Source organism: Hyla sarda, unplaced genomic scaffold (genome assembly GCF_029499605.1).
Source record: "Hyla sarda isolate aHylSar1 unplaced genomic scaffold, aHylSar1.hap1 scaffold_111, whole genome shotgun sequence".
Taxonomy (NCBI): domain Eukaryota; kingdom Metazoa; phylum Chordata; class Amphibia; order Anura; family Hylidae; genus Hyla; species Hyla sarda.
The window spans coordinates 212,723-237,097 of record NW_026607730.1 but is presented as its reverse complement, the minus strand read 5'-3'; the positions used below and the strand labels follow the sequence as shown (position 1 = coordinate 237,097).

Sequence of the window (24,375 nt, the reverse complement as noted above, 5' to 3'; positions counted from 1 at the left end):
GCATACGCAGCTTAGTGGCTATGGCCGAAGTCTCCAAGATCCTTCTATGGGCGGAGCTCAGAGTCCCCTCCATATCAGCTATTCACATACCAGGTGTGATATCTTGGGAGGCGGACTTTCTCAGCCGCTCCTCAGCCGACCCCAACGAATGGTCTCTTCTTCCGGAAGTGTTTGCAGAAATCTGCAACCTCTGGGGCACTTCAGGCATGGACCTTTTCGCGTCTCACCACAACCACATAGTTCCTCGGTTTGTGGTGAACTCCCGGGACCCCCTGGCTCTAGCCTAAGACGCCCTGGTGATTACTTGGTCCCACTTCATCCTCCCATAAACTTTTCCCTCCTCTTCCAAATCTTCCAGGGTCCTGAGGAAACTCAAGCAGAGGGCTTTCCTGCCATTCTAGTGGCTCCGGACTGCCCCAGGCAGGCGTGGTACGCAGACGTGGTTCGTCTGGTGGACGACGTGCCACCACGCCTTCCACTATGATGAGATCTGCTTTCAGGGTCCTCTTGCCACCCCAATTTACAATCCCTGGATTTGACGGGCATGGTGGTTGTAACCGAGGTTCTGAGAGCTAGGGGATTCTCTCCCCAAGTAATTCAAACTGTCATCAGAGCACGCAAGCCCTTTTCTGCGAAGATTTACTGCCGTACTTGGCGGTCTTATTTTCATTGGTGTGAGTCTCACTCCTTTTCTCCAGTTGCGTTCTCTCTCCCATGACTTCCTTCCTTCTTACAGTTGGGGTTAGAACAACACTTGGCTCTCAGTTCCTCTATGGGACAAGTTTCAGCTCCATTCTTTTTCTCCATCCCTTGGTGTCTGATCCTCATGTCCGAACCTTTCTCCAAGGCGTAGCTCATGCTACCCTTCTTGACATGCTCCCCCCTGGGATCTCAATCTGGTTCTCTGAGCCCTACAGGGGGCTCTTTTTGAACCTCTTAGGGATGTTCCTCTTCGTCTCCTTTCTTGGAATGTGGCCTTCCTTATTGCAGTCACTTCTGTAAGGAGAGTTTTGGAGCTGGCAGCCCTATCCTGCCGATCTCCCTACCTGGTTTTACACCAAGACAAAGTGGTCTTTCGCCCAGGGAAGACTCCTCTTTTCAGGGTCTCAGCTCTTTCCACTCGTTCTGTCAGAGCCTCCTGGGCTCTCCGCAACAAGGCTTCTGCCTTGCAAATCTGTAAAGTGTCAACCTGGTCATCTTTGCACACTTTTACAAAATTCTACCCGGCACATACCTTCGCATCTGCTGATGCTAGTCTGGGTCGCAAAGGTTCTGCAGGTGGCTGTGGCTCAGCCTCCCACCTGAGTTGGGAATCATTTATGGGACTGCTTTGGTACGTCCCATGGTCTGTGTCCCCCAATGGAGCTGATAGAGAAAAGGAGATTTTTATGCTCACCGTAAAATCTTTTTCTCGGAGGATCCATTGGGGGACACGGCTCCCTCCCATTTGTTGTGGTTTCCTGGTTTCGTTGCCCGTCCGAGGGTGTTTTCAGTAAATTTTTATTCTGTGGTTCTTCGGACGGTTCTGTTTTTTTCTGACCTGTCAGTCCTCTCCTACTGCTCTGGGACTAAACTGATTAGCCCAGCTGCCTGTGGGCAGGTATATCCTGCTGGGAGGGGCCGACTTTTCTTGTTGCCTAGTGTCAAGCCTCCTAGTGGCAGCAGCATATACCCATGGTCTTTGTCCCCCAATGGATCCTCCGAGAAAAAGATTTTACGGTAAGCATAAAAATCTCCTTTTTTCATTTTCATGGACCACTGTTCAAAAAATCTGTCAGTCACCTGTGGGTTGTAAATGCTCAATGCACCCCTTATCACATTCCATGAGGGGTGTAGGTTCCAAAATGGGGTCACATGTGCTGTTCTGGCACATGAGGGTTTTGTAAACGCACATGGCCTTCCATTCCAGCCAAATTCTCTCTCCAAAAGCCTAATGACACTCCTTTTCTTCTGAGCCCTGTAGTGCTGCCGCAGAGCACTTCACATCCACATATGGGGTATTTCCTTACTCAAAAATTTTTTTTTTTTAAAAAGCCCCCCCCCCCCCAAAAAAAAAAAAAAATTTGTGACACAATTTCTTCTATTAACTCAGCATTAACTGTTAATACTGGGAGTTGTTGTTATGCAACAGCTGGAGGCTCCCTTTTGGAAACAGTGCTGTAAGACTTTTTAATTTTGGGGGGGGGGGGCTGTGCAAGGGTGTTTATATTTAGTGTTTTACTTTTTATTTTGTGTAAGTGTAGTGCTTTTAGAATACATTCACACGGACTGGGGTTCACAGAGAGTTTCCCGCTGGGAGTTTGAGTTGCAGCGGAAAATTTGCCACAGCTCAAACTTGAAGTGCCCGTGTGAGTGTAACCTGTACATTCACATGAGGGGCAAACCTCCAGCTGTTGCAAAACTACAACTCCCAGTATGCACTGACAGAACGTGAATGCTGGGAGTTGCAGATATGCAACAGCTGGAGGCACACTGGTTGGGAAAAACTGAGTTAGGTGACAAACGTTAACCTAGTGTTTCGCAAACACTGTGTTCAGCTATTGCAAAACTAAAACTCTTAGCATGCACTAACCGCTAAAGGGCATGCTGGTAGTTTTAGTTATGCAACAGTTGGAGGCACAACTACAACTCCCACCATGCCCTTTGGCTGTTTGTACATGCTTGGAGTTGTAGTTATGCAACAGCTGGAGGCTGTTTTTCTATGAAAAAGTGTGAATCCAGCTGTTGCATAACTACTACTTACAGCATGCACAGACAGCCAAAGGGCATGCTGGGAGTTGTAGTGATGTGCATTCTGCTGTTACATAACAACAACTCCCAGCATGCCCTCTTTTGCATGCTGGGAATTGTTGCTAAGCAACAGCAGGAGGCCTAGCATTACCTCGTGCTGTTGCCTCGCTCTCTCACCGCCAGTCCTGGGGCCTGATCCCGCCACAGACACCATGGGTTGGGGCCCCAGCTTCCGGTGTCCACTCCCGACACCCGCTCTCTCCCTCTGGAATAGGGGCGGAGCGGGTGGTGTTAGTGACACCCCCAGCAGGAGTCCTGATTTGTCGGCCGTAATGTACGATGAATCAGGACAATAGTGAGTTGCCACCTCACTCCTGCTGGTAAAGGGTGATTGGTGCCATCTCAGACAGCACTAATTACCCTTTTTTTCCTGGGCACAGGGGACCCGATTGACCTGGAACCGCTGGTCTGAATTGACAAGGGTCTCAGGACCCGCCAGGGGTTTGCACAGGATGCCTGCTGAATGATTTCAGCAGGCATCTTGTTCCATTCACCACCCATTTACCAGCAGTGAATGGAAAAGTCCAGCACGTACAGGTACGCCCTGGGTCCTTAAGTCCCAGGAGGCCAGGGCGTACCTGTATGCCCTTGGTCCTGGACAGGTCAATTGGTTCACTTTAACTATGTGACCTTCTAACCTAAGTTCCTTACATTTGGCATTCATAGAACAAAAGGAACATGATCCACAGCAATAATTTCCTTTGGGCCTTTGTCCTAGCAACCAATCCTTTTTCTCTGTATTTCTCTTACTATGATTCTTTATATAAATCACTAATTGTAATGTTCTTTTTATATGTCAATCACTTTTTCTTTAACAGTTTCTTTAAGATCTAAATCTTCTTGCAAAATATGCCAATCATTAAAAATAATGTAAATTTAGGAATAGAATGACTGTGCTCAAAGTTACATGGATATAATATCTCAAGTATTATAAAATATATAGCCATCTGAAAAGCCACAGGTCCCTTGTGGCTGACCTCTAGCTATATAAAAATAACGATTAAAACATGAAATAATGATACTAATAATGGGAAATAGGTAAAAGATATAGTGCAGTGGGAACTGCTGCTGAAATCAAGTGCAAAAAAAAATCAATTTTTAAAGTTAGTAGGGCATTGTGCCACTTGTAGTCCATGCACATAAATGTTTTACACTTTCAGGTGATTATGCTGTTACGTTATGCGCTCCGGCCGCACATGCTGGCCGTGAGAGCATGGTCCCGTTACCTGCTGCTGCCAGCGGGGCTGGGACTCTCATCGCAGGATGTGCCCACAAGCGAGCTTCAGTCCGTCACTCACCTGGTGCGTCTCCTGCCCCAGCCTCTTCCTCACTGCTCCGGCGGTGAATCATGGCCCTTTAAATCTTAAAGCTCCGGCCCGAGCGCGTCCTAGGGGAAGGGGACACGCGCGGGCGGGAGCTTTAAGATTTAAAGGGCCATGATTCACCTGTGGCTTATTTATATATTCCTCCACCCTCCTCACTCCCCTGCCGGATCTTTGTTGCCTTAAGCCTGTGAGAAAGCATTCCTGTTTCTGCCTTGCCGTCTGATCCTTCGCTTTGTGACCCAACCTTGCTTCTCTGACGCCTGCCTATTGACCTTCTGCTACGTACTGACTACGCAACCGTGCCACCTGCCCTGACCTTCTGCTATCCAGACTACATGCTGCCTTATCCCTCCTGTGCCTCGCATCTCCTCAGCAAGTCCATCCCGCTTTGCGGCGGACTCTGGTGAAAACCAGCGGCACCTTAGACACCGCTCCCTGGTATGGTCCGTGTCATCTGCTACACAGGTTCAGAGGATCCACATCCACCGGGGTTCCTGTCTTCTGAAACGTGATTGTTACATTAAAATCCGGCCATGGATCCCGCTGAGGTACTCTTGCATGAAGTCGCGGATCTTCCCTCCGTTGGGGTATATGTCAGTCACAGCAGTTGTCCCGACAGGCGCAGCAACTTTCAGCTATGATGCAACAGCAGCAGGTACCGCAACCACCAGTGTCTTCTTGCTCCCAGGTAGGCCTGCCTTTACCTTCTAAGTATGATGGGGATTCCAAGTCATGCAGAGGCTTTGTTACACAGTGCTCCATGCACTTGGAGCTCATGTCTGAACTGTTTCCAACAGAACGTTCGAAGGTGGCCTTTTTCACTAGCCTATTGTCCGGAAAAGCCCTGGCCTGGGCTACACCCCTTTGGGACCGCAGTGATCCAGTAGCTTCCAAATTAACGGCTTTTCTGGCAGAATTTTGCTGTGACTTTGAGGAACCCGCACGTGTCTCTTCTGCTGAGTCGGCTTTGCTGAACTTGTGTCAAGGGAATTCTTCCGTTGGTAACTACGCGGTTCAATTCCGCACTCTAGCCTCAGAACTAGCATGGAATGATGAGGCCTTGTGTGCCACATTCAAAAAAGGACTAGCTAGCAGGATTAAAGATGCCCTTGCTGCACGTGATCCTCTTTCTCTGACTGAACTTATCCACCTGGCCACACGTATTGATGTGCTTTTTGCTGAGAAGCAGGAAGAATTGCGCTTAGAGATGGCACCTGCCCAAACACAGTTATCCTCGCCTGGCACCCGCATTTCAACGTTCACCTCTACAGTTTCCTGAACTTCATGCCGAAGGTCGTTCCCGTCTTATGCAACAGGAGAGATCACGACGACGTAGTGAGAATTTGTACTTGTATTGTGCTAGCCCGAACGCTTCCTCAAAGACTGTTCTGTTCGCCCACAGTATCCGGGAAAATGCTTGCACCTAGGGCACGTAGGAGAGGCGTTCCTAGGTGTGAATACCACCTCTCCTCGCTTAACTATTTCAGTACAAGTCTTCGCTTCTGCCAAGTTTTCCTTCAGGGCTACAGCATTTTTTTTCATGATCCGCAGGTGACTTTATTGATACAGTTTTAGTCCACAAGTATCATCTTCCTGTCACTCGCCTTGCCAAGTCCTTGTACATCTCCTCTGTTAATGGACAAAATCTGGACTGTATGATTCACTTCCGTACTGAATCTCTTGTCATGCAAGTGGGAGTATCGCATAAAGAAAATATTGAATTCTATGTTCTGCCACACTGTACTTCAGAGATCCTTCTTGGCCTTCCTTGGCTGCAAAGCCATTCTCCGCAACTGGATTGGAGAACTGGAGAGATTATTCGCTGGGAGACAATCCTGTCAAAAGCTTTGCCTCCAATCAGTTCAGTCTAAAATGGTTTCTAGTCCTCCTTTGCCTGGTCGGCCACCACCTTAACAAGATTTCTCTGATGTTTTCTGCAAGAAACAGGCGGAGTCTCTGCCTCCACATTGTCCTTACGATTGCCTATTGATCTTCTGCCTAGTACTACTCCTCCTCGTGGGAGGATATACCCTCTATCGGTTCCTGAGACCAAAGCCATGGCTGAGTATATCCAGGAGAATCTCCAAAAGGGATTTATCTGTAAGTCCTCTTCTCCTGATGGAGCTGGTTTCTTCTTTGTAGGGAAGAAGGATGGCTCTCTCCGTCCATGCATTGACTACAGGGGACTTAATAAAATCACGGCCAAGAACCGTTACCCTCTACCTCTTATCTCAGAACTTTTTGACAGTCTACATGGTGCCAAGGTCTTCTCCAAATTGGACTTACGTCGAGCGTATAACCTCATTCGTATCCGCAAAGGAGAGGAGTGGAAAACGGCCTTCAATACTCATGACGGCCATTTTGAGTATCTCAGAATGCCATTTGGTCTCTGCAATGCTCCACCCGTTTTTTTTAAGAGTTTGTCAATGATATCTTCCGTGATCTTCTCTACATCTGTGTTTTCGTATACCTAGATGATATCCTGGTCTCTTCCAACTAAGAGGAGCATCGTGCTCATGTTCATCTAATTCTTCAGCGACTACGGAAGAATCATCTCTATGCCAAACTGGAGAAATGCCTGTTTGAAAAATCTAGCCTTCCGTTTCTTGGCTACATTGTCTTTGATCAGGGCCTGCAGATGGATCCAGATAAATTGTCTGCAGTATTGGCCTCATCCTTCAGGCCTACGTGCTATTCAACGCTTTCTGGGGTTTGCAAACTATTATGGTCAATTTATCCCACATTTTTCATCCTTGGTTGCTCCAATTGTGGCTCTCACTAAGAAGGCATCTAATCCTAAGTCTTGGCCTCAAGAGGCTGAAGAGGCCTTCTCCCGTTTAAAGTCTGCATTTGCCTCTGCTCCTGTGCTTACAAGACCTTATCCGGAGAGGCCCTTTGCTTTGGAGGTTGATGCCTCATCTATTGGAGCGGGTGCCGTTCTTACTCAGAAAAACGCCAAGGGCAAGCCTGTTACTTGTGGGTTCTTCACCAAGACCTTCTCTCCTGCTGAGAGGAATTACTCCATTGGAGAGCGTGAACTCCTAGCTATCAAGCTAGCTTTTGAGGAATGGCGACATTTATTGGAAGGTTCTGCTCATCTGGTCAGCATCTAATCAGACCATAAAAATGTTCTATACCTTCAGTCTGCTCAGTGTTTGAACCCCCGCCAGGCAAGGTGGTCACTATTCTTTTCTAGGTTCAACTTCTTCATTCACTTCCATCCAGCAGACAAGAACATCAGGGCTGATGCTCTCTCCAGGTCCTCTTGACGTCATTGGTTTGGACTCTAGGCATATTATTCCTCCGGACCGATTGATTCCTGCAGCTCCTGCCTAGATTCAGCAAACTCCTCCAGGAAAATCCTTTGTTCCCCCCAGATTGAGACGCAAGGTCCTGAAATGGTGTCATTCTTCCTTGACAGCAGGACATCCTGGAATATGCAAGACTCTACTACTTATCTCCTGGCATTACTGGTGGCCCCATCTTGAACGTGATGTTTCTGATTTTGTTCATTCCTGTGAAACTTGTGCCCGCGACAAAACTACGACAGAGACCTGCAGGACTCTTACAGCCTTTACCCATTCCAGAGACTCACTGCTCCCATTTCGCCACAGATTTCATCACCGATTTGCCACCATCTCATAACACTGTTATCTGGGTCATTGTAGATCGGTTTTCCAAGATGGCTCATTTCATTCCTCTACCAGGCCTTCCTTCTGCCCCGCAGCTGGCAAAGTACTTCTTGTTGCATGTCTTTCGTTTACATGGTATTTCTCAGCATATCGTTTCGAACTGAGGTGTGCAGTTTGTCTCTAAGTTCTGGCGAGCCCTTTGTAACCGTTTGGACATCAATCTGGACTTCTCCTCAGCCTACCACCCTCAGTCCAACGGACAGGTAGAGAGGGTTAATCAAATCCTAGAGACTTTTCTTTGGCATTTTGTTTCGGCTCGCCAAGACGATTGGGTCGACCTTCTTTCCTGGGCTGAATTCTCATATAATCATAAGGATTCCGAGTCCACAAGATCGTCTCAATTTTTTGTTGTCTACGGACTCCATCCCCGTCCTCCCCTTCCTCTCCCAGTCTCCTCCAGTGTGCTTGCTGTTGATAAGCTGGTCCGTGATTTCTCTACCATCTCGCAACAGACCCGACAGTCGTTATCTCAGGCTTCTTCACGCATGAAGGCACAAGCAGATAAAAGTAGAAGACCTCCTCCGTCCTTCTCTCCTGGTGACATGGTGTGACTTTCGTCCAAGTACATCTGCTTCAAGATCCCCTGTTACAAGCTCGATCCTCGCTACCTTGGTCCCTTCCAGCTTCTACAAAGAAACAGCCCTGTCTCCTACAAACTCTGTCTACCTTCTATGTTACGTATTCCTAATTCCTTCCACGTCTCTCTCTCCTTACGCCTCTTGTCATAGAATGTCACAGAAGAATCTTGTCCCCACACCTGTCTCTGGCACTTCTGACATATTCAAGGTTAAAGATATTCTTGCTACAAAGACTGTGAGAGGTAAACAAATTTTTTTTGTGGTCGACTGGGAGGGTTACGGTCCTGAGGGGAGATCTTGGGAGCCTCAGGAGAATATCCTGGACCGTGACCTTCTCAGAAATTTTCAGAGTCGAAAAGGGAGGGGGAGACTAAAAGGGAGGGGGGGTACTGTTAAGTTATGTGCTCCGGCCGCAAACGCTGGCCGTGAGCGCATGGTCCGGTTACCTGCTGCTACCGTCGGGGCTGGGGCCCACATGCGAGCCTCAGTCCGTCACTCACCTTGAGCTCCTGCCCCAGCCTCTGCGCGCGTGTCCTCCCCAATGTGCACGGAAATAAACAGCAGCAGATACCTTCTAGCAGTCCCACTTTAGCAAAACAGACTTCCCGTGCTATAACGTCTCTACAGTATCAAACATTATCCAGCAAGATGGAAACAGAAACTGAGGGAGCACTCACAGTTTAGGAGACTTGCAAGTGATAGCTTTATTCCTTAGACAGTGCGGTGCATATACATCAAACAGCAAGGTGCCAGGGTCCCATGGACGGGTAGGTTAACAGCTGCTTTCGCACTGATCAAGCAGTGCTTCGTCAGACCAGCCTCTTCCGGCACCTGGGCTCAGGCAAATACACCTTCTCCGCCCCCATGTCACGGAAGAGGGTGTTACAATCTCAAATTACAAAGAACCATGTAACCTTGAGGATATAGTGAAAAGACAAAAACATAAAAACATGTAACTAACATTTCTTCACGCAAGACAAAAGTAAGACAAAATCAAATGAAGACATTCATTTCCAGTCTTTCATTGAGTTCTGGGTTATCTAATGCATTAGTCTTTAGAATCCAGATCCCTTCTCTCTTTTTACAAGTTAGTACCTATGTCTTCGCCAGTTGCTGCATTAACTCTTTCCACTCCTAGGAAGTGCAAAGTCTTAGGATCACTATTATGCGCTTCCTTAACGTGCTATATGAACCTCTGGGAACCTTTTCCTGTTTTAAGGGAATTAATAGGTTCCCGAAATCTAACGTTTAGAGCACGGGTGGTACATCCAATATAAAATCTGTGACAACTGCAGCGAATGGCGTAGACCACGTTTTTAGTCCGACAACACACAAAGTCCCTTTGGGGTACTTCAATGCCTCCTAAGGAGACAAACTTGTCTGTGCAACAGTACTCACACCAATTACAGCTGCCACATTTAAACGTCCCCTTTAACATATGTTTGTTTCGACAACCAACTTTTTTCTGACGTGGTTTTCAAGCCACTTTTTACCAGAAGATTTTATGATTTTTTTTAAAGTTATCAGGGGGCGATTGATGGACCATTTCTTTAAATCTGGATCATTTTCCTGTAAGAACCAGTTATTATTGATGGCCTTTCTAATTTTTTCGGCTACTGGGCTGTAAGCAACAGAAAACCGTTCCTTTCTCCTTTTTCCTGATTTTGAAATTTTTTTTGAAACTTTTTGTTTTTAAGCAGATCATTCCTATCACAGTTGTATGCTCTAAGGTAAGCTTTGTTCAAAACTTTTGTGGGGTAACCCCTTTGCTTTAGTCAATCCTGTGACTCTCTAGCTTGCACAACGAAATCCCCATCTCGGCTATTTATTCTTCTAAGCCGGAGTAGTTGTCCATAAGGGACCGCTTTTTTCACGTGTGTCGGATGAAAGCTCTCATAGTGCAAGAGAGTTTTACAGGCCGTGGGTTTCCGATATCCCTGAGTCATGAATTCACCATGATACAGCATTACCTTCACATTCAGGAATTTGAGCTGTGGCCCTCCAATTTTCCAAGTGAATTTTAGTTTTAGATCATTTTCATCGTTCAGGGCAGACATGAAGTCCACAAAGGTGGATTCCGTGCCTGTCCAAGCGATGAAAAGGTCATCCACAAATCTGTAGTAACAAGCCATAGATGCAATAAATGTATTTCTCTCAGAGAAGATAAGCTTCTTTTCTAAAAGGGCCACATACAGGTTTGCTAGGGTGCAGGCCACCGGGGTCCCCATGGCCACACCTCCTACTTGCCAATCACCATTAAATTTGAAAGCACTGCATGAAAGTATTAGTTTCAGAGAATCACACACAAAATTTCATAAATGATCTAAACCTAAAATTCACTTGGAAAATTGGATGGCCACAGCTTGAATTCCTGGATGTGAAAGTAATGCTGTCTCAGGGTGAATTCATAACTCATGGATACCAGAAACCCACGGCCTCTAACTCTCTCTTGCACTATTAGAGCTATCATCCGACACATGTGAAAAAAAAAAAGTCCCTTATGGACAACTACTCAGGCTTAGAAGAATAAATAGCCGAGATGGTGATTTCGTTGTGCAAGCTAGAGTGTTACAGGATCGACTAAAGCAAAGGGGTTCCCCACAAAAGTTTTGAACAAAGCTTACCTTAGAGCACACAACTGTGATAGGAATGATCTGCTTAAAAACAAGACGTTTAGAAAAAATTATAAAAATCAGGAAAAAGGACAGAGTAAAGGAACGGTTCTCTTTTTCTCTCTTGCTTACAGCCCAGTAGTCGAAAAAAATCAGAAAGGCCATCAATAATAACTGGATTAAACTGCAAAATGATCCAGATTTAAAGAAATGGTCCATCAATCGCCCCCTGATAACTTTAAAAAAATAAAAAATCTTAAAAATTTTCTGGAAAAAGTGGCTTGAAAACCACGTCAGAAAAAAGTTGATTGTTGAAACATATGTTAAAGGGGACGTTTAAATGTGGCAGTTGGTGTGAATACTGCTGCACAGACAAGTTTGTCTCCTTAGGAGGCATTGAAGTACCACAAAGGGACTTTGTGTGTTGTCGGACATAAAACGTGGTCTACGCTATTCGCTGCAGTTGTCACAGATTTTACATTGGATGTACCACCCCTGCTCTAAAAGTTAGATTTCGGGAACATATTAATTCCCTTAAAACAGGAGAAGGTTCCCCGAGGTTCATACAGCACGTTAAGGAGGCGCATAATAGTGATCCTAAAAGTTTGCTCTTCCTAGGAGTGTAAAAAGAGTTAATGCAGCGAGTGGCGAAGACATACGTACTAACTTGTTAAAGAGAGAAGGGATCTGGATTCTAAAGACTAATGCATTAAGTAACCCAGGACTCAATGATAGACTGGAAATGAATGTCTTCATTTGATTTTGTCTTACTTTTGTCGCACTTTTTCTTCCCCAAAACGGGGGTGGAGTTGGTGTGTCTTATACGGTGAATATACGCCCGAGGCTGCTGCAGGCGAGAGCGGGAAGTCAGCGGTAAGTACAGAGGCTGCAGCCTCATGACCGCCGGTGAATTTTTCACCTCCCACCGGCTATGTTTATTGCCCTACGCCTGGAACATACAGTTCCGGGCGCCGGGTAGGTGAATTACTAATAACTGTATACTAAAAACCAGGGTGCCTCCAGCTGTTGTGAAACTACAACTCCCAGCATACCCGGACCGGCAAAGGCTGTCCGGGCATGCTGGGAGTTGTAGTTTCACTACAGCTGGAGGCCCCCTGGTTTTTAGTATACAGTATTAGTTTTTACCTGCTCTGGCCGGCCCCCGCCTGCAGCCGCACACAGGAGCCAGCCCGGGCAGATAATCATAGGTTTTCCTATGCCGGACATCCCTGTGTCCCGAAAAATCTTTTCGGGACATAAGGATGTCCGCGGGTCACTAACCATTCCCCGGCCGATGCGCATCCTCCTCCGGTCCTCCGCCTCTCTAGGTTTGTACGCACGGGACGACAGTGACGTCCCGTGCTTACAACCATAGAGGCGCCGGAGGACAGGAGGAAGACGCGCGCCGGCCGGGGCCTGGTGAGTGACCGGCGGCGCGTAATCTTCAGTGTTCCGGTCACCGCTCCTCCGGTCCCGGCACCTACTGCTATGGTCCATAGGTCATAGCAGTAGATTGTGACACAGAGCCAGAGGAGCGGTGACCGGAACACTGTGGGGGCAGCACACAGACATACAGCCTCCAGCCGTACACTGTATATGGCTGGAAGCTGTATGTCTGTGGGGGGGGGGGAGCTGCCTACCATTGTGGGGGAACTATACTGCCAACCATTGGTTGGGGGGGGGGAGCTGCCTTCCATTGTGGGGGAACTATACTGCCAACTATTGTGGGGGAACTATACTGATAAAATATTTTACTACAGTATTTGGTTCAGAATCTTTTTTTTCTAGATTTTCCTCCTTTAAAATTGGGTGCGTCTTATATGCCGGAGCGTCTTATATGGCGAAAAATACGGTACACGTTTTTATGTTTTTGTCTTTTCACTGTATCCTCAAGGTTACATGGTTCTTTGTAATTTGAGATTGTAACACCCTCTTCCGTGACGCGGGCGGAGAAGGTGTATTTACCTGAGCCCAGGTGCCGGAAGAGGCTGGTCTGACGAAGCACTGCTTGATTAGTGCGAAAGCAGCTGTTAACCTACCCATCCGTGGGACCCTGGTGCCCCACTGTTTGATGTATATGCACCGTCTAAGGAATAAAGCTATCACTTGCAAGTCTCCTAAACTGTGAGTGCTCCCTGCGTTTCGGTTTCTATCTTGCTGCATAATCATTTATATATTCCTCCACCCTCCTCACTCCCCTGCCGGATCTTTGTTGCCTTGAGCCTGAGAGAAAGCATTCCTGTTTCTGCCTTGCTGTGTATCTGATCCTTCGCTTTGTGACCCGACCTTGCTTCTCTGTCACCTGCCTATTGACCTCCTTCTACATCCTGACTACGTAACCATGCTGCCTGCCCTGATTTTGTGCTATCCAGACTACGAGCTGCCTTATCCCTCCTGTGCCTTGCATCTCCTCAGCCGCCTGTGTGGTCGAGCCGTGCCAGGGTAGCGACCTTCGTGCCGCCTGCCGCAGCAAGTCCATCCCGCTTTGCGGTGGGCTCTGGTCAAAACCAGCGGCACCTTAGACTCCGCTCCCTGGTATGGTCAGTGTCATCTGCCACACAGGTCCAGCAAATCCACATCCACAGGGGTTCCTGTCTTATGAAACGTGAGTGTTACATATACATTCTAATGTACAAGGTAGAGGGTGATGTCTGGCACTTCACTGCGGCTGTCTGTGATCCCTGTGGATGTGGGTGCAAAGGTGGATTTGAGCACTGGTGTCTGAGCATGGAGGTGCAGATCACTTCAAAGAGACAATAACAAAGTTCGAAGATATAGAATACAGGAGATGCGGGGGCGTCTCCATGGGACGTTGTCCGTTTCGTGCAACAAGTGCACTTCGTCTAGCCAACGCTCACTGAATGAGCTCGGAGGCGGAGAATATCAGCATACCACTGCATTTGCTGCAATGAGCATGGTTTCACCTTAGTGTTCACAAAAGTTAGTAGAACATATTAAAGCATATAAAACAAAAATGAACTGTAATCATTTCTGTCATTAAGTCCTAGTGCTTTTGCTATCCATTTAGCTTCGCACTGTAAAAGATTTCACCTCCGTTCTGGGGAGGGTTAACCACTTGAAGTCCGGCCAATTTTATGTGTTAGTGCAGTCGCTATTATGTTTTTCTTGTATGTGGGTAATGAGACGTGGAGCACCATGTCCTGATCGAACTGAGTAGAAGTGTTCTCGGACCCTAGTAAAAAGTTTTCTGAACGTCTTTCCTGAAACGCGTCACCTGTTTGTCAACTAAACGTTATTCTGGAATAAATATTCGCATTGCTTGATACCTGCGCTGGACAATTTTTGGTCTTTCCTATATAGTAATATCCGCAAGGACATATTAGGGCATACACTACGTATGTTGATCGGCAGGTGATCATTTGGTTAACAGCGTGTGTATGACCTAGTTTTATTATGCGGTTATTTATATTATATGAACAAAACCCACAGTGTCTGCATGGGAAGCAGCTATAGTATATTGTGAGGCTTTTTTCATCACAATATACTATAGCTTAGGGATGTCCCGATACTAGTATCGGTATCGGGGCCGATACTCTGCATTTGCATGGTATTGGGGACTCGTTTGATGTGTCCGATACCTGCTGGTGTGCGGCCCTGCTCCGCTGTCCCGTTTTCCCGATCGCATCATGGCGTCCTATGGAGGAGCATATGACATACACATCACTCCTCTTCCTCCCCTGCGCCCAGCGTAACGCTATGGAGAAAGCAGAGTGACGTGTATTTCACATGCTTCTCCTTAGGATGCCATGATGCGATCGGGAGAATGGGACAGCGGAGCGGCAACACCCGAGGACAGCCGCAGGTAAACTGTCTACAAGAGGAGGGGGGGCTGCTGTCTCCAAGGGGGGGGGGGGGCCGCTGTCTGTTAGGGGGACAAGAGGGAGCACTGTCTACAATGGGGGGCTGTTGTCTACAAGGGGGACACGGGGCAGGCGCCGTCTACAAGGGGGGCAAGAGGGGTGCTGTCTACAAGGGGGGTGCAGTCTACAGGGGTGGGGCTGCCGTCTACAGGGAGGCTGCTACTAATGTCTGCAACTATCTATACTACCTACAAGGGGATACTACCTACTATTAAAGACAATCTTAAAGCAGAATCACCTGCACTAACTTGAATTTACAGGTAGATAGGTCAGGTGACCCGGGTTCTATCGCTGCTCACCATGTGAACATCAACACAATTGCTCCGGAGACATCGGTCTCGCCGCAAATGCAAATTCCCTGTTCTGTCCAATGGAGAAGAGAGAAATCTTGGGTCATACTACAGCAGCCGCCTCCATTGTACACAACAAGGACCCACATATCATACGGTAAGCAGCGCCAGAAACCGGGTCAACCTGGTGTCAGATTCTCTTTAACCTCTTAAGGACGCAGGGCGTATGGATACGCCCTGCATTCCGAGTCCTTAAGGACGCAGGGCGTATCCATACGCCCGTGGGAATTCCGGTCCCCACCGCTAGCCGGTTGGGGACCGGAGCCGGATGCCTGCTGAAATCATTCAGCAGGCATCCCGGCATATCGCCCAGGGGGGTCATTATGCCCCCCCCATGTCGGCGATCGCCGCAGATCGCTGGACAATTCAGTCCAGCGATCTGCGGCGATTCCGGATCAATCGGGTCTCCAGTGACCCGGTGACCCGGAATTACTGGCTGTTCGGGGCCGTCTCTGATGGCCCCGAACAGCCAGAGCCTGCAGGGGTGAGGTGGTACTGGTGCCACCTCACGATCGCCCTGATTCGTCGGCCGGATTACCGGCCGACCAATCAGCGCGCCTGCTGCGGGTGTCACTCCCGCACCCGCTCCGCCCCTCTTCCGGAGGGCGGGTGCGGGAAGACGACCCCGGGTGCTGGGGACCCCGATCCCCGGCGTCCATGTTGGGATCGGGGCCCCAGGAGCGACGGCGGCGGCGAGGGACAGCCTGCGATGGAGCAGCAGCAGGAGGTGAGTTACAGCCTCCTGCTGTTGCTTAGTAACAGCTCCCAGCATGCAAAGAGTTATGCAACAGCAGGAGGCAGACCACCACAACTCCCAGCATGCCCTTATGGGCATGCTGGGACTTATGGTTTTGCAACAGCTGGAGGCACATTTTTTCTATGGAAAAGTGTACCTTCAGCTGTTGTATAACTACAATTCCCAGCTTGCACAAACAGCTAAAGTGCATGCTGGGAGTTGTAGTGGTGCATCTGCTGGTTGCATAACTACAACTCCCAGCATGCCCGTTGGCTGTCGGTGACTGCTGAGAGTTGTAGTTTTGCAACAGCTGAAGGCACACTGGTTGTGAAACAGAGTTTTTTTTTTTACCTAACTCAGTGTTTCACGACCGGTGTGCCTCCAGCTGTTGCAAACTACAACTCCCAGCAGTCACCTTACACCATGCACCGTACATGCTGGGAGTTGTAGTTTTGCAACAGCTGGAGGCACACTGGTTTTGAAACACTGAGTAAGGTCACAAACTCTGTGATACATAACCAGTGTGCCTACAGCTGTTGCAAAACTAAAACTCTCAGCATGTACAGTCTGTCAGCGCATGCTGGGAGTTGTAGTTTTGCAACAGCTGGATGTCCCCCCCAATGTGAATGTACAGGGTACACTCACATGGGGGGAGGTTTACAGTAAGTATCGGGCTGCAAGTTTGAGCTGCAGCAAATTTTCTGCAACAGCTCAAACTGCCAGCGAGAAACTACTGTGAACCCCCGCCCGTGCGACTGTACCCTAAAAACACTACACTACACTAACTCAAAAAATAAAATAAGTAAAAAAACACTACATATACACATACCCCTACACAGCCCCCCTCCCCTCCCCAATAAAAATGAAAAACGTCTGGTACGCCACGGTTTCCAAAACGGAGCCTCCAGCTGTTGCAAAACAACAACTCCCAGTATTGTCGGACAGCCGTTGACTGTCCAGGCATGCTGGGAGTTTTGCAACAGCTGGAGGCACCCTGTTTGGGAATCACTGGCGTAGAATACCCCTATGTCCACCCCTATGCAATCCCTAATTTAGGCCTCAAATGCGCATGGCACTCTCACTTTGGAGCCCTGTCGTATTTCAAGGCAACAGTTAAGGGTCACATATGGGGTATCGCCGTACTCGGGAGAAATTGGGCTTCAAATTTTGGTGGGTATTTTCTGCTTTTACCCTTTTTTAAAAATGTAAAGTTTTTGGGAAAAGAAGCATTTTAGGTAAAACATTTTTTATTTTTTTTACATATGCAATAGTCGTGAAACGCGTGTGGGGTATTAAGGTTCACTTAACCCCTTGTTACATTCCCCGAGGGCTCTAGTTTCCAAAATGGTATGCCATGTGTTTTTTTTTTGCGATCCTGGCACCATAGGGGCTTCCTAAATGCGGCATGCCCCCAGAGCAAAATTTGCTTTCAAAAAGCCAAATGTGACTCCTTCTCTTCTGAGACCTGTAGTGCGCCAACAGAGCACTTTTCATCCCCATATGGGGTGTTTTCTGAATCGGGAGAAATTGGGCTTCAAATTTTGGGGGGTATTTTCTGCTTTAACCCTTTGTATAAATGTAATTTTTTTGGGAAACCAAGCATTTTAGGTAAATTTTTTTATTTTTTTTTACATATGCAAAAGTCGTGAAACACCTGTAGGGTATTAATGTTCACTTTACCCCTTGTTACGTTCCCCGAGGGGTCTAGTTTCCAAAATGGTATGCCATGTGGTTTTTTTTTGCTGTCCTGGCACCATAGGGGCTTCCTAAATGCGGCATGCCCCCAGAGCAAAATTTCCTTCAAAAAAGCCAAATGTGACTCCTTCTCTTCTGAGACCTGTAGTGCGCCAGCAGAGCACTTTTCCCCCCCATATGGGGTGTTTTCTGAATCGGGAGAAATTGGGCTTCAAATTTTGGGGGGTATTTTCTGCTGTTACCCTTTTTAAAAATGTAAAACTTTAGGGAAACCAAGCATTTTAGGTAAAAAATGTTTTTGTTTTTTTTACATATGCAAAAGTTGTGAATCACCTGTGGGGTATTAAGGTTCACATTACCCCTTGTTACGTTCCCCGAGGGGTCTAGTTTCCAAAATGGTATGCCATGTGTTTTTTTTTGCTGTTCTGGCACCATAGGGGCTCCCTTCTGAGCCCTCTACTGCGCCCGCCGAACACTTTACATAGACATATGAGGTATGTGCTTACTCGAGAGAAATTGGGTTTCAAATACAAGTAAAAATTTTCTCCTTTTTACCCCTTGCAAAAATTCAAAAATTGGGTCTACAAGAACATGCGAGTGTAAAAAATGAAGATTGTGAATTTTCTCCTTCACTTTGCTGCTATTCCTGTGAAACCCGTAAAGGGTTAAAACGCTTACTGAATGTCATTTTGAATACTTTCGGGGGTGCAGTTTTTATAATGGGGTCATTTATGGGGTATTTCTAATATGAAGACCCTTCAAATCCACTTCAAACCTGAACTGGTCCCTGAAAAAAAGCGAGTTTCAAAATTTTGTGAAAAATTGGAAAATTGCTGCGGAACTTTGAAGCCCTCTGGTTTCTTCCAAAAGTAAAAACTCATCAATTTTATGATGCAAATATAAAGTAGACATATTGTATATGTGAATAAAAAAAAAATGATTTGGAATATCCATTTTCCTTACAAGCAGAGAGCTTCAAAGTTAGAAAAATGCAAAATTTTCAAATTTTTCATCAAATTTTGGGATTTTTCACCAAGAAAGGATGCAAGTTACCAAAAATTTTTACCACTACGTTAAAGTAGAATATGTCACGAAAAAACAATCTCGGAATCAGAATGATAACTAAAAGCATTCCAGAGTTATTAATGTTTAAAGTGACAGTGGTCAGATTTGCAAAAAATGGCCGAGTCCTTAAGGTGAAAAAGGGCTCAGTCCTTAAGGGGTTAAAATATAAGTACTCGTACTTGGTATCGACGAGTACTAGAATTAAAGTATCGGTACTCGTACTTTGTCTTAAAAAAAAAGGTATCGGGACATCCGTACTATAGCTGTTGAGGACTCAGCCCATTTTGGCCTTAAGGACTTAATTTTTACGTTTTCATTTTTTCTCCTCGCCTTCAAAAAATCATAACTCTTTTATATTTTCATCCACAGACTAGTATGAGGGCTTGTTTTTTGCATGACCTGTTGTCCTTTGTAATGCCATAACTCATTATATCATAAAATGTATGGCGCAACCAAACAAACACTATTTTTGTGGGGAAATGAAAAAGAAAAATGCAATTTTGCTAATTTTGGAAGGTTTCGTTTTCACGCCGTACAATTTACGGTAAAAATGACATGTGTTCTTTATTCTGAGGGTCAATACGATTAAAATGATACCCATGATTACATACTTTTCTATTATTGTTGCGCTTTAAAAAAATCACAAACTTTTTAACCAAATTAGTACGTTTATAATCCCTTTATTTTGATGACCTCTAACTTTTTTATTTTTCCGTATAAGCGGCGGTATGAGGGCTAATTTTTTGCGCCATGATCTGTACTTTTTTTTTATACCATATTTGCATATAAAAAACTTTTAATACATTTTTTATAATTTTTTAATAAAATGTATTATAAAAGTAGCAATTTTGGACTTTTTTTTTTTTTTTACGTTCACGCCATTCACCGTACGGGATCATTAACATTTTATTTTAATAGTTCGGACATTTACGCACGCGGCGATACCAAATATGTCTATTAAATTTATTTTTTAAGCTTTTTGGGGGTAAAATAGGAAAAAACTGACGTTTTACTTTTTTATTGGGGGAGGGGATTTTTCACTTTTAAATTTTTTTTTTAATACTTTAATAGTCCCCATAGGGGACTATTCATAGCAATACCATGATTGCTAATACTGATCTGTTCTATGTATAGGACATAGAACAGATCAGTGTTATCGGTAATCTTCTGTTTTGGTCTGCTTGATCTCAGACCAGAGCTGAAGACGACGGGAGGAGGAAGGTGAGGGGACCTCCGTGCGGCTCTCTGAATGATCGGAACCCCGCAGCAGCGCTGCGGGCGATCCGATCATTCATTGAAATTGCGCACTGCCGCAGATGCCGGGATCTGTATTGATCCCGGCACCTGAGGGATTAATGGCGGACGCCCGCAAGATCGCGGGCGTCGGCCATTGCCGGCGGGTCCCTGGCTGCGATCAGCAGCCGGGATCAGCCGCGCATGACACGGGCATCGCTCCGATGCCCGCGGTTATGCACAGGACGTAAATGTACGTCCTGGTGCGTTTAGTACCACCGCACCAGGACGTACATTTACGTCCTGCGTCCTTAAGGGGTTAAGGAGAATTGCAGGTGGTAGCTTTATTCAGTGGACGGTGCAATGGACAGACTTCAGACAGCGGGACAAAAGTCTGTCTGAAAGTCCGCGGCGGCCCGCTGTCTGAAGTCTGTCCATTGCACCGTCCACTGAATAAAGCTACCACCTACAATTCTCCTTAAACCGTGGGTGCTCCCTCTGTTTTCTGTTACTCTCCAAATGAACTACATTAGAATGTATAAAACATTTATGTGCACGGCCTACAAGTGGCACAAAGCCATAACTTTAATATTGTATTTTACTTTTTTTTTTGCACTTTATTTCAGCAGCAGTTCCCACAGCACTATATCTTTTACCTATTTCCCATTAGTAGTATCATTATTTTAGGTTTTAATTATTATTTTTATATAGCTAGAGGTCAGCCACAAGGGCCCTGTGGCTTTTCAGACGGCTATGTATTTTATGTATTTTTTATATTGTTATTTTTAATAAACACATATTTGAGATATTATATCCATGTAACTCTGAGCAACGTCATTCTATTGCTAAATTTTAATTATTTATTTCACACCTAGGGTATAGGTGTTTAGACTGGTTTTGGTATTAAAGGCTAGGTGAGCGCCTTCCATTTCTTTTACATAATTATTAAAAATAGCATTTTTAAATCACATTTAAACATTTTATTTCCTATCCAAAAGGATAGGGGATAAAATGTCTGATTGCGTGAGTCCCACTGCTGGGGGCCCCCCACGATCACTGAGCCAGCAGCAGCAACGTTACACCATGCCCCCTCCATTCATGTCTACGGGAGGGGGGGGGGGGGGGGTCACGCCTTCTCCCATAGACATAAATGGAAGGGGCATGGCGGCTTTAGTCACCAGTCATCCGGCACAGAGCAGCATTCGCTTTGTGCGGGGATGACTGGGATGCCGTGCCGGAGATCGCTGGGATCCCCAGCGGCGGGACCCCCCCACAATCAGACATCCCCTATCCTTCGGATAGTTGCCTGAACCAAACTCCTAGGGTAACCTCTTTGTATTAGTCTTTCCTGTAATTCATTAGCCTGTATATTAAATCTCTCCTGATTACTATTAATGTTTGATCCTGGCAAGCTGGCTATATACTATTTTTTGACCCGTGGAGGATGTGAAAGTGCAATAGTGCATAGTTGCCAATATTTTTTCTAAAACCTGATGTCACAATCTCCTTATTAAGATTGTTAAGATTAAGATGTCCACCTCCCAAAAATTATGTAAAACACATATTGCCCTTATTCAAATAATCCACAAAACTCCTAAAAACTCCTCCTCTGTACCGTCCAACACCACAAATAAATCATTCACAAAGCATACATATAACTAAACCTCTAAAGGATTACATGTAATAGTCTCCTATGGGGACTACAAAATGGTGTAAAAAAGTTATAAATAAAAAATTAATAAAATGTGAATTAACCCCTTCATTAATAACAGTTTGAATCACCCCCCTTTTCCCATTTCAAAAAGAAAGAAAAAAAAAAACACATACATATGTGATATCACCACGTGCGTAAATGTCTGAACATATGTTACTTAAACCACGCAGTGAATGGCGTATGCGTAAAAAATACCAAAGTTTGAAAATTGCGTATTTTTGGTCATTTTGTATACCCCAAAAAAAGATGTATAAAAAAGCGGTCAAAAAGTCCCATCAAAACAAAAATGGTATCTATAAAAAAATATATAAATAAAATACAGACCACAGCGCAAAAAATTTCCCCATCCCCATATACGAAAAAAATTTAGATATAGGGGTCAGAAGAGGACTATTAAATAAATTAAATTTTTGTGCAAAGTTATATTTTTTTATCAGAAGTAAAACAAAATCAAACCTATATAGGTTGGGATCATTTTAATCCTATGGACCTACAGAATAAAGATAAGATGTCATTTTTACCGAAAAGTGCACCGTGTAAAAATTACATAATGGCTGGGTTTTTTCAATTTTGTCCAACAAATATTTTCTTGGTTTTGCTGTAGATTTAGTGGTGAAATGATTGATGTCATTACAAAGTAAAATTGGTAGTGCATAAAACAAGCCTCATATAGGTCTGTAGGTGGAAAACTGAAAGAGTTAGGATTTTGAGATGGTAAGGAGGAAAAGCAGGTCCGTTATGGGGAGGATAAGAATTAAGTATTATTAAGGAAAGAAACCAGATGGATTCTTAGATTGAAAGCAATGGGTCCGCTAGGATTTAATGAACGTATGGAGTTAGGTGCATTACTATGAATCCTTTGCTCGATTAGTTGGTTTAAATATGTTTTCAATAGCAATTACCTTGTTTTGTGGATCTGTTTCCTGGACAACAGAAGGTCAGAGGTTATGTACAGCATTTTTCCTTTGTAGTGACATTGTGGGCCAGTTGAAGCGCATAGCAGGAAACGGCACAGTTGCCCCCAGGAACATCCCCTTGTCTATGTTAGTCCATCCCTGTCCTGCATTGTATTTATATTATGAATTAAAAGACTGAAGTTCAAGCCGATGGGGAGCGCCCTGTCATTCATTTCTTGTGAAGGTTATCATTTAATACATTTGGTGCTCCTACACATTACCAGCACACAAAAAAGGTGTACAAAAATGCCCCCCATTGTCCAGTTTGGGGGAAAAGGAGTCTGCCCTAGTAAATAGTGCCACTCCTGTCCATGGAATGTGTCTGGTATTTTAGTTCAGCGTCATTCCAGGGGACTGTGCCAGAAAACCCAAGAAAAGTAGTGTTTTTTTTCTAACAATACAAAGTAGACAATGTCGGACAATCCCTTTAAAGGGGTACTCCGCCCCTAGACATTTTATCCCCTATCCAAAGGGTAGGGGATAAGATGTCAGATCGCCGCGGTCCCGCTGCTGGGGACCCCTGGGATCCCCGCTGCGGCACCGCGCTATCATTACTGCGCAGAGGGAGTTCGCTCTGCACGTAATGATGGGCAGTACAGGGGCCAGAGCATCGTTACGTCACGGCTCCGCCCCTCGTGACATCACGGCCCGCCCCTTTCAATACAAGTCTATGGGAGGGGGCGTGGCGGTCGTCACCCCCACCTCCCATAGACTTGCATTAAGGGGACGGGCCGTGATGTCACGAGGGGCGGAGCCATGACGTCACGCTGCTCCGTCCCCCGTTATTACGCACAGAGCGAACTCTCTCTGTGCTGTAATGATAGCGCGGTGCCGCAGTGGGGATCCCAGGGGTCCCCAGCAGCGGGACCGCGGCGATCTGACATCTTATCCCCGATCCTTTGGATAGGGGATAAGATGTCTAGGGGCGGAATACCCCTTTAAAGGTCTGACTTTTTCAGAACAGAAGATGTGAAGCTTTAGAATGGCTTGGACATGTAACTCTTCTGCCAACCTTGTTCTTCTCTTCACCTGTAGGTTTATGCCTGGTTTTTCAGAGCTCGTCTAAGAATTCTGCCTGAGATGTTCAATAAGGATGGAAACAAGACCCCAAAGCCTTCTTCAATAAAGCCTAAAATGAAACCACTTAAGCTCTCATCGATAACATCTCAATCCGTCTCTTCCCCCACTGCTTTGTTGAAGGTGAAAAACTGAGCAGATTGCAGATCGTGGCCACACAACATATCATTGAAATGGAGGAGGCCAAATGTGAAGCCCCTAGAAGTGCCTGCAACTATCTTCAACATTCATTGTCCACGGGCCACACTGAGGTGGAAAAGCTAATATTTTGATGACTTTGCAGCTACCGGAGTCTTTGCACCTCTGAGTTTTGTTCTTTCTTATTTTTGTTACATAAGGAACACACCAATTAGGTCAGATAAAATGTAACTTTTACTAAATAATCATATAAAATACAGAATAAATCTCAAAACATCATCATAGTTACTGTATAGGTCACCAAGATAAGGGGGAAGGGGAATATGGATACAGGTGAATACTTAAACTACCTAAAATGGGCCCTTACTATATAAGTGTGGATAGGAAAGGGAACATAGAAACAATACCAACAAATTCAGATGGAAAGTTTGGCAAGTTCACTCCAATGCGTTTCGTCCTGAAATCTACAGGACTCATCAGGGAAAGCACATAAATAGTGAAAAATACCCAAACAGGAATATAGAGTACAGTAA

The 24,375-nt window shown here is 45.7% G+C and overlaps 1 protein-coding gene across 2 annotated transcripts in view; it reads left to right on the top strand.

Annotated features, from left to right (window-relative positions):
- Positions 1-24,054, top strand: part of LOC130301099 (uncharacterized) — a 95,355-nt gene extending 71,301 nt beyond the window's left edge. For both annotated transcript variants that reach the window (XM_056551596.1, XM_056551595.1), the window contains one exon: positions 23,663-24,054. In XM_056551596.1, coding sequence (XP_056407571.1) covers positions 23,663-23,706 — 44 coding nt within the window. In that variant the 3' untranslated portion in view covers positions 23,707-24,054. The remainder of the gene's footprint in view (positions 1-23,662) is intronic.
- The last annotated feature ends 321 nt before the right edge of the window (positions 24,055-24,375 follow it).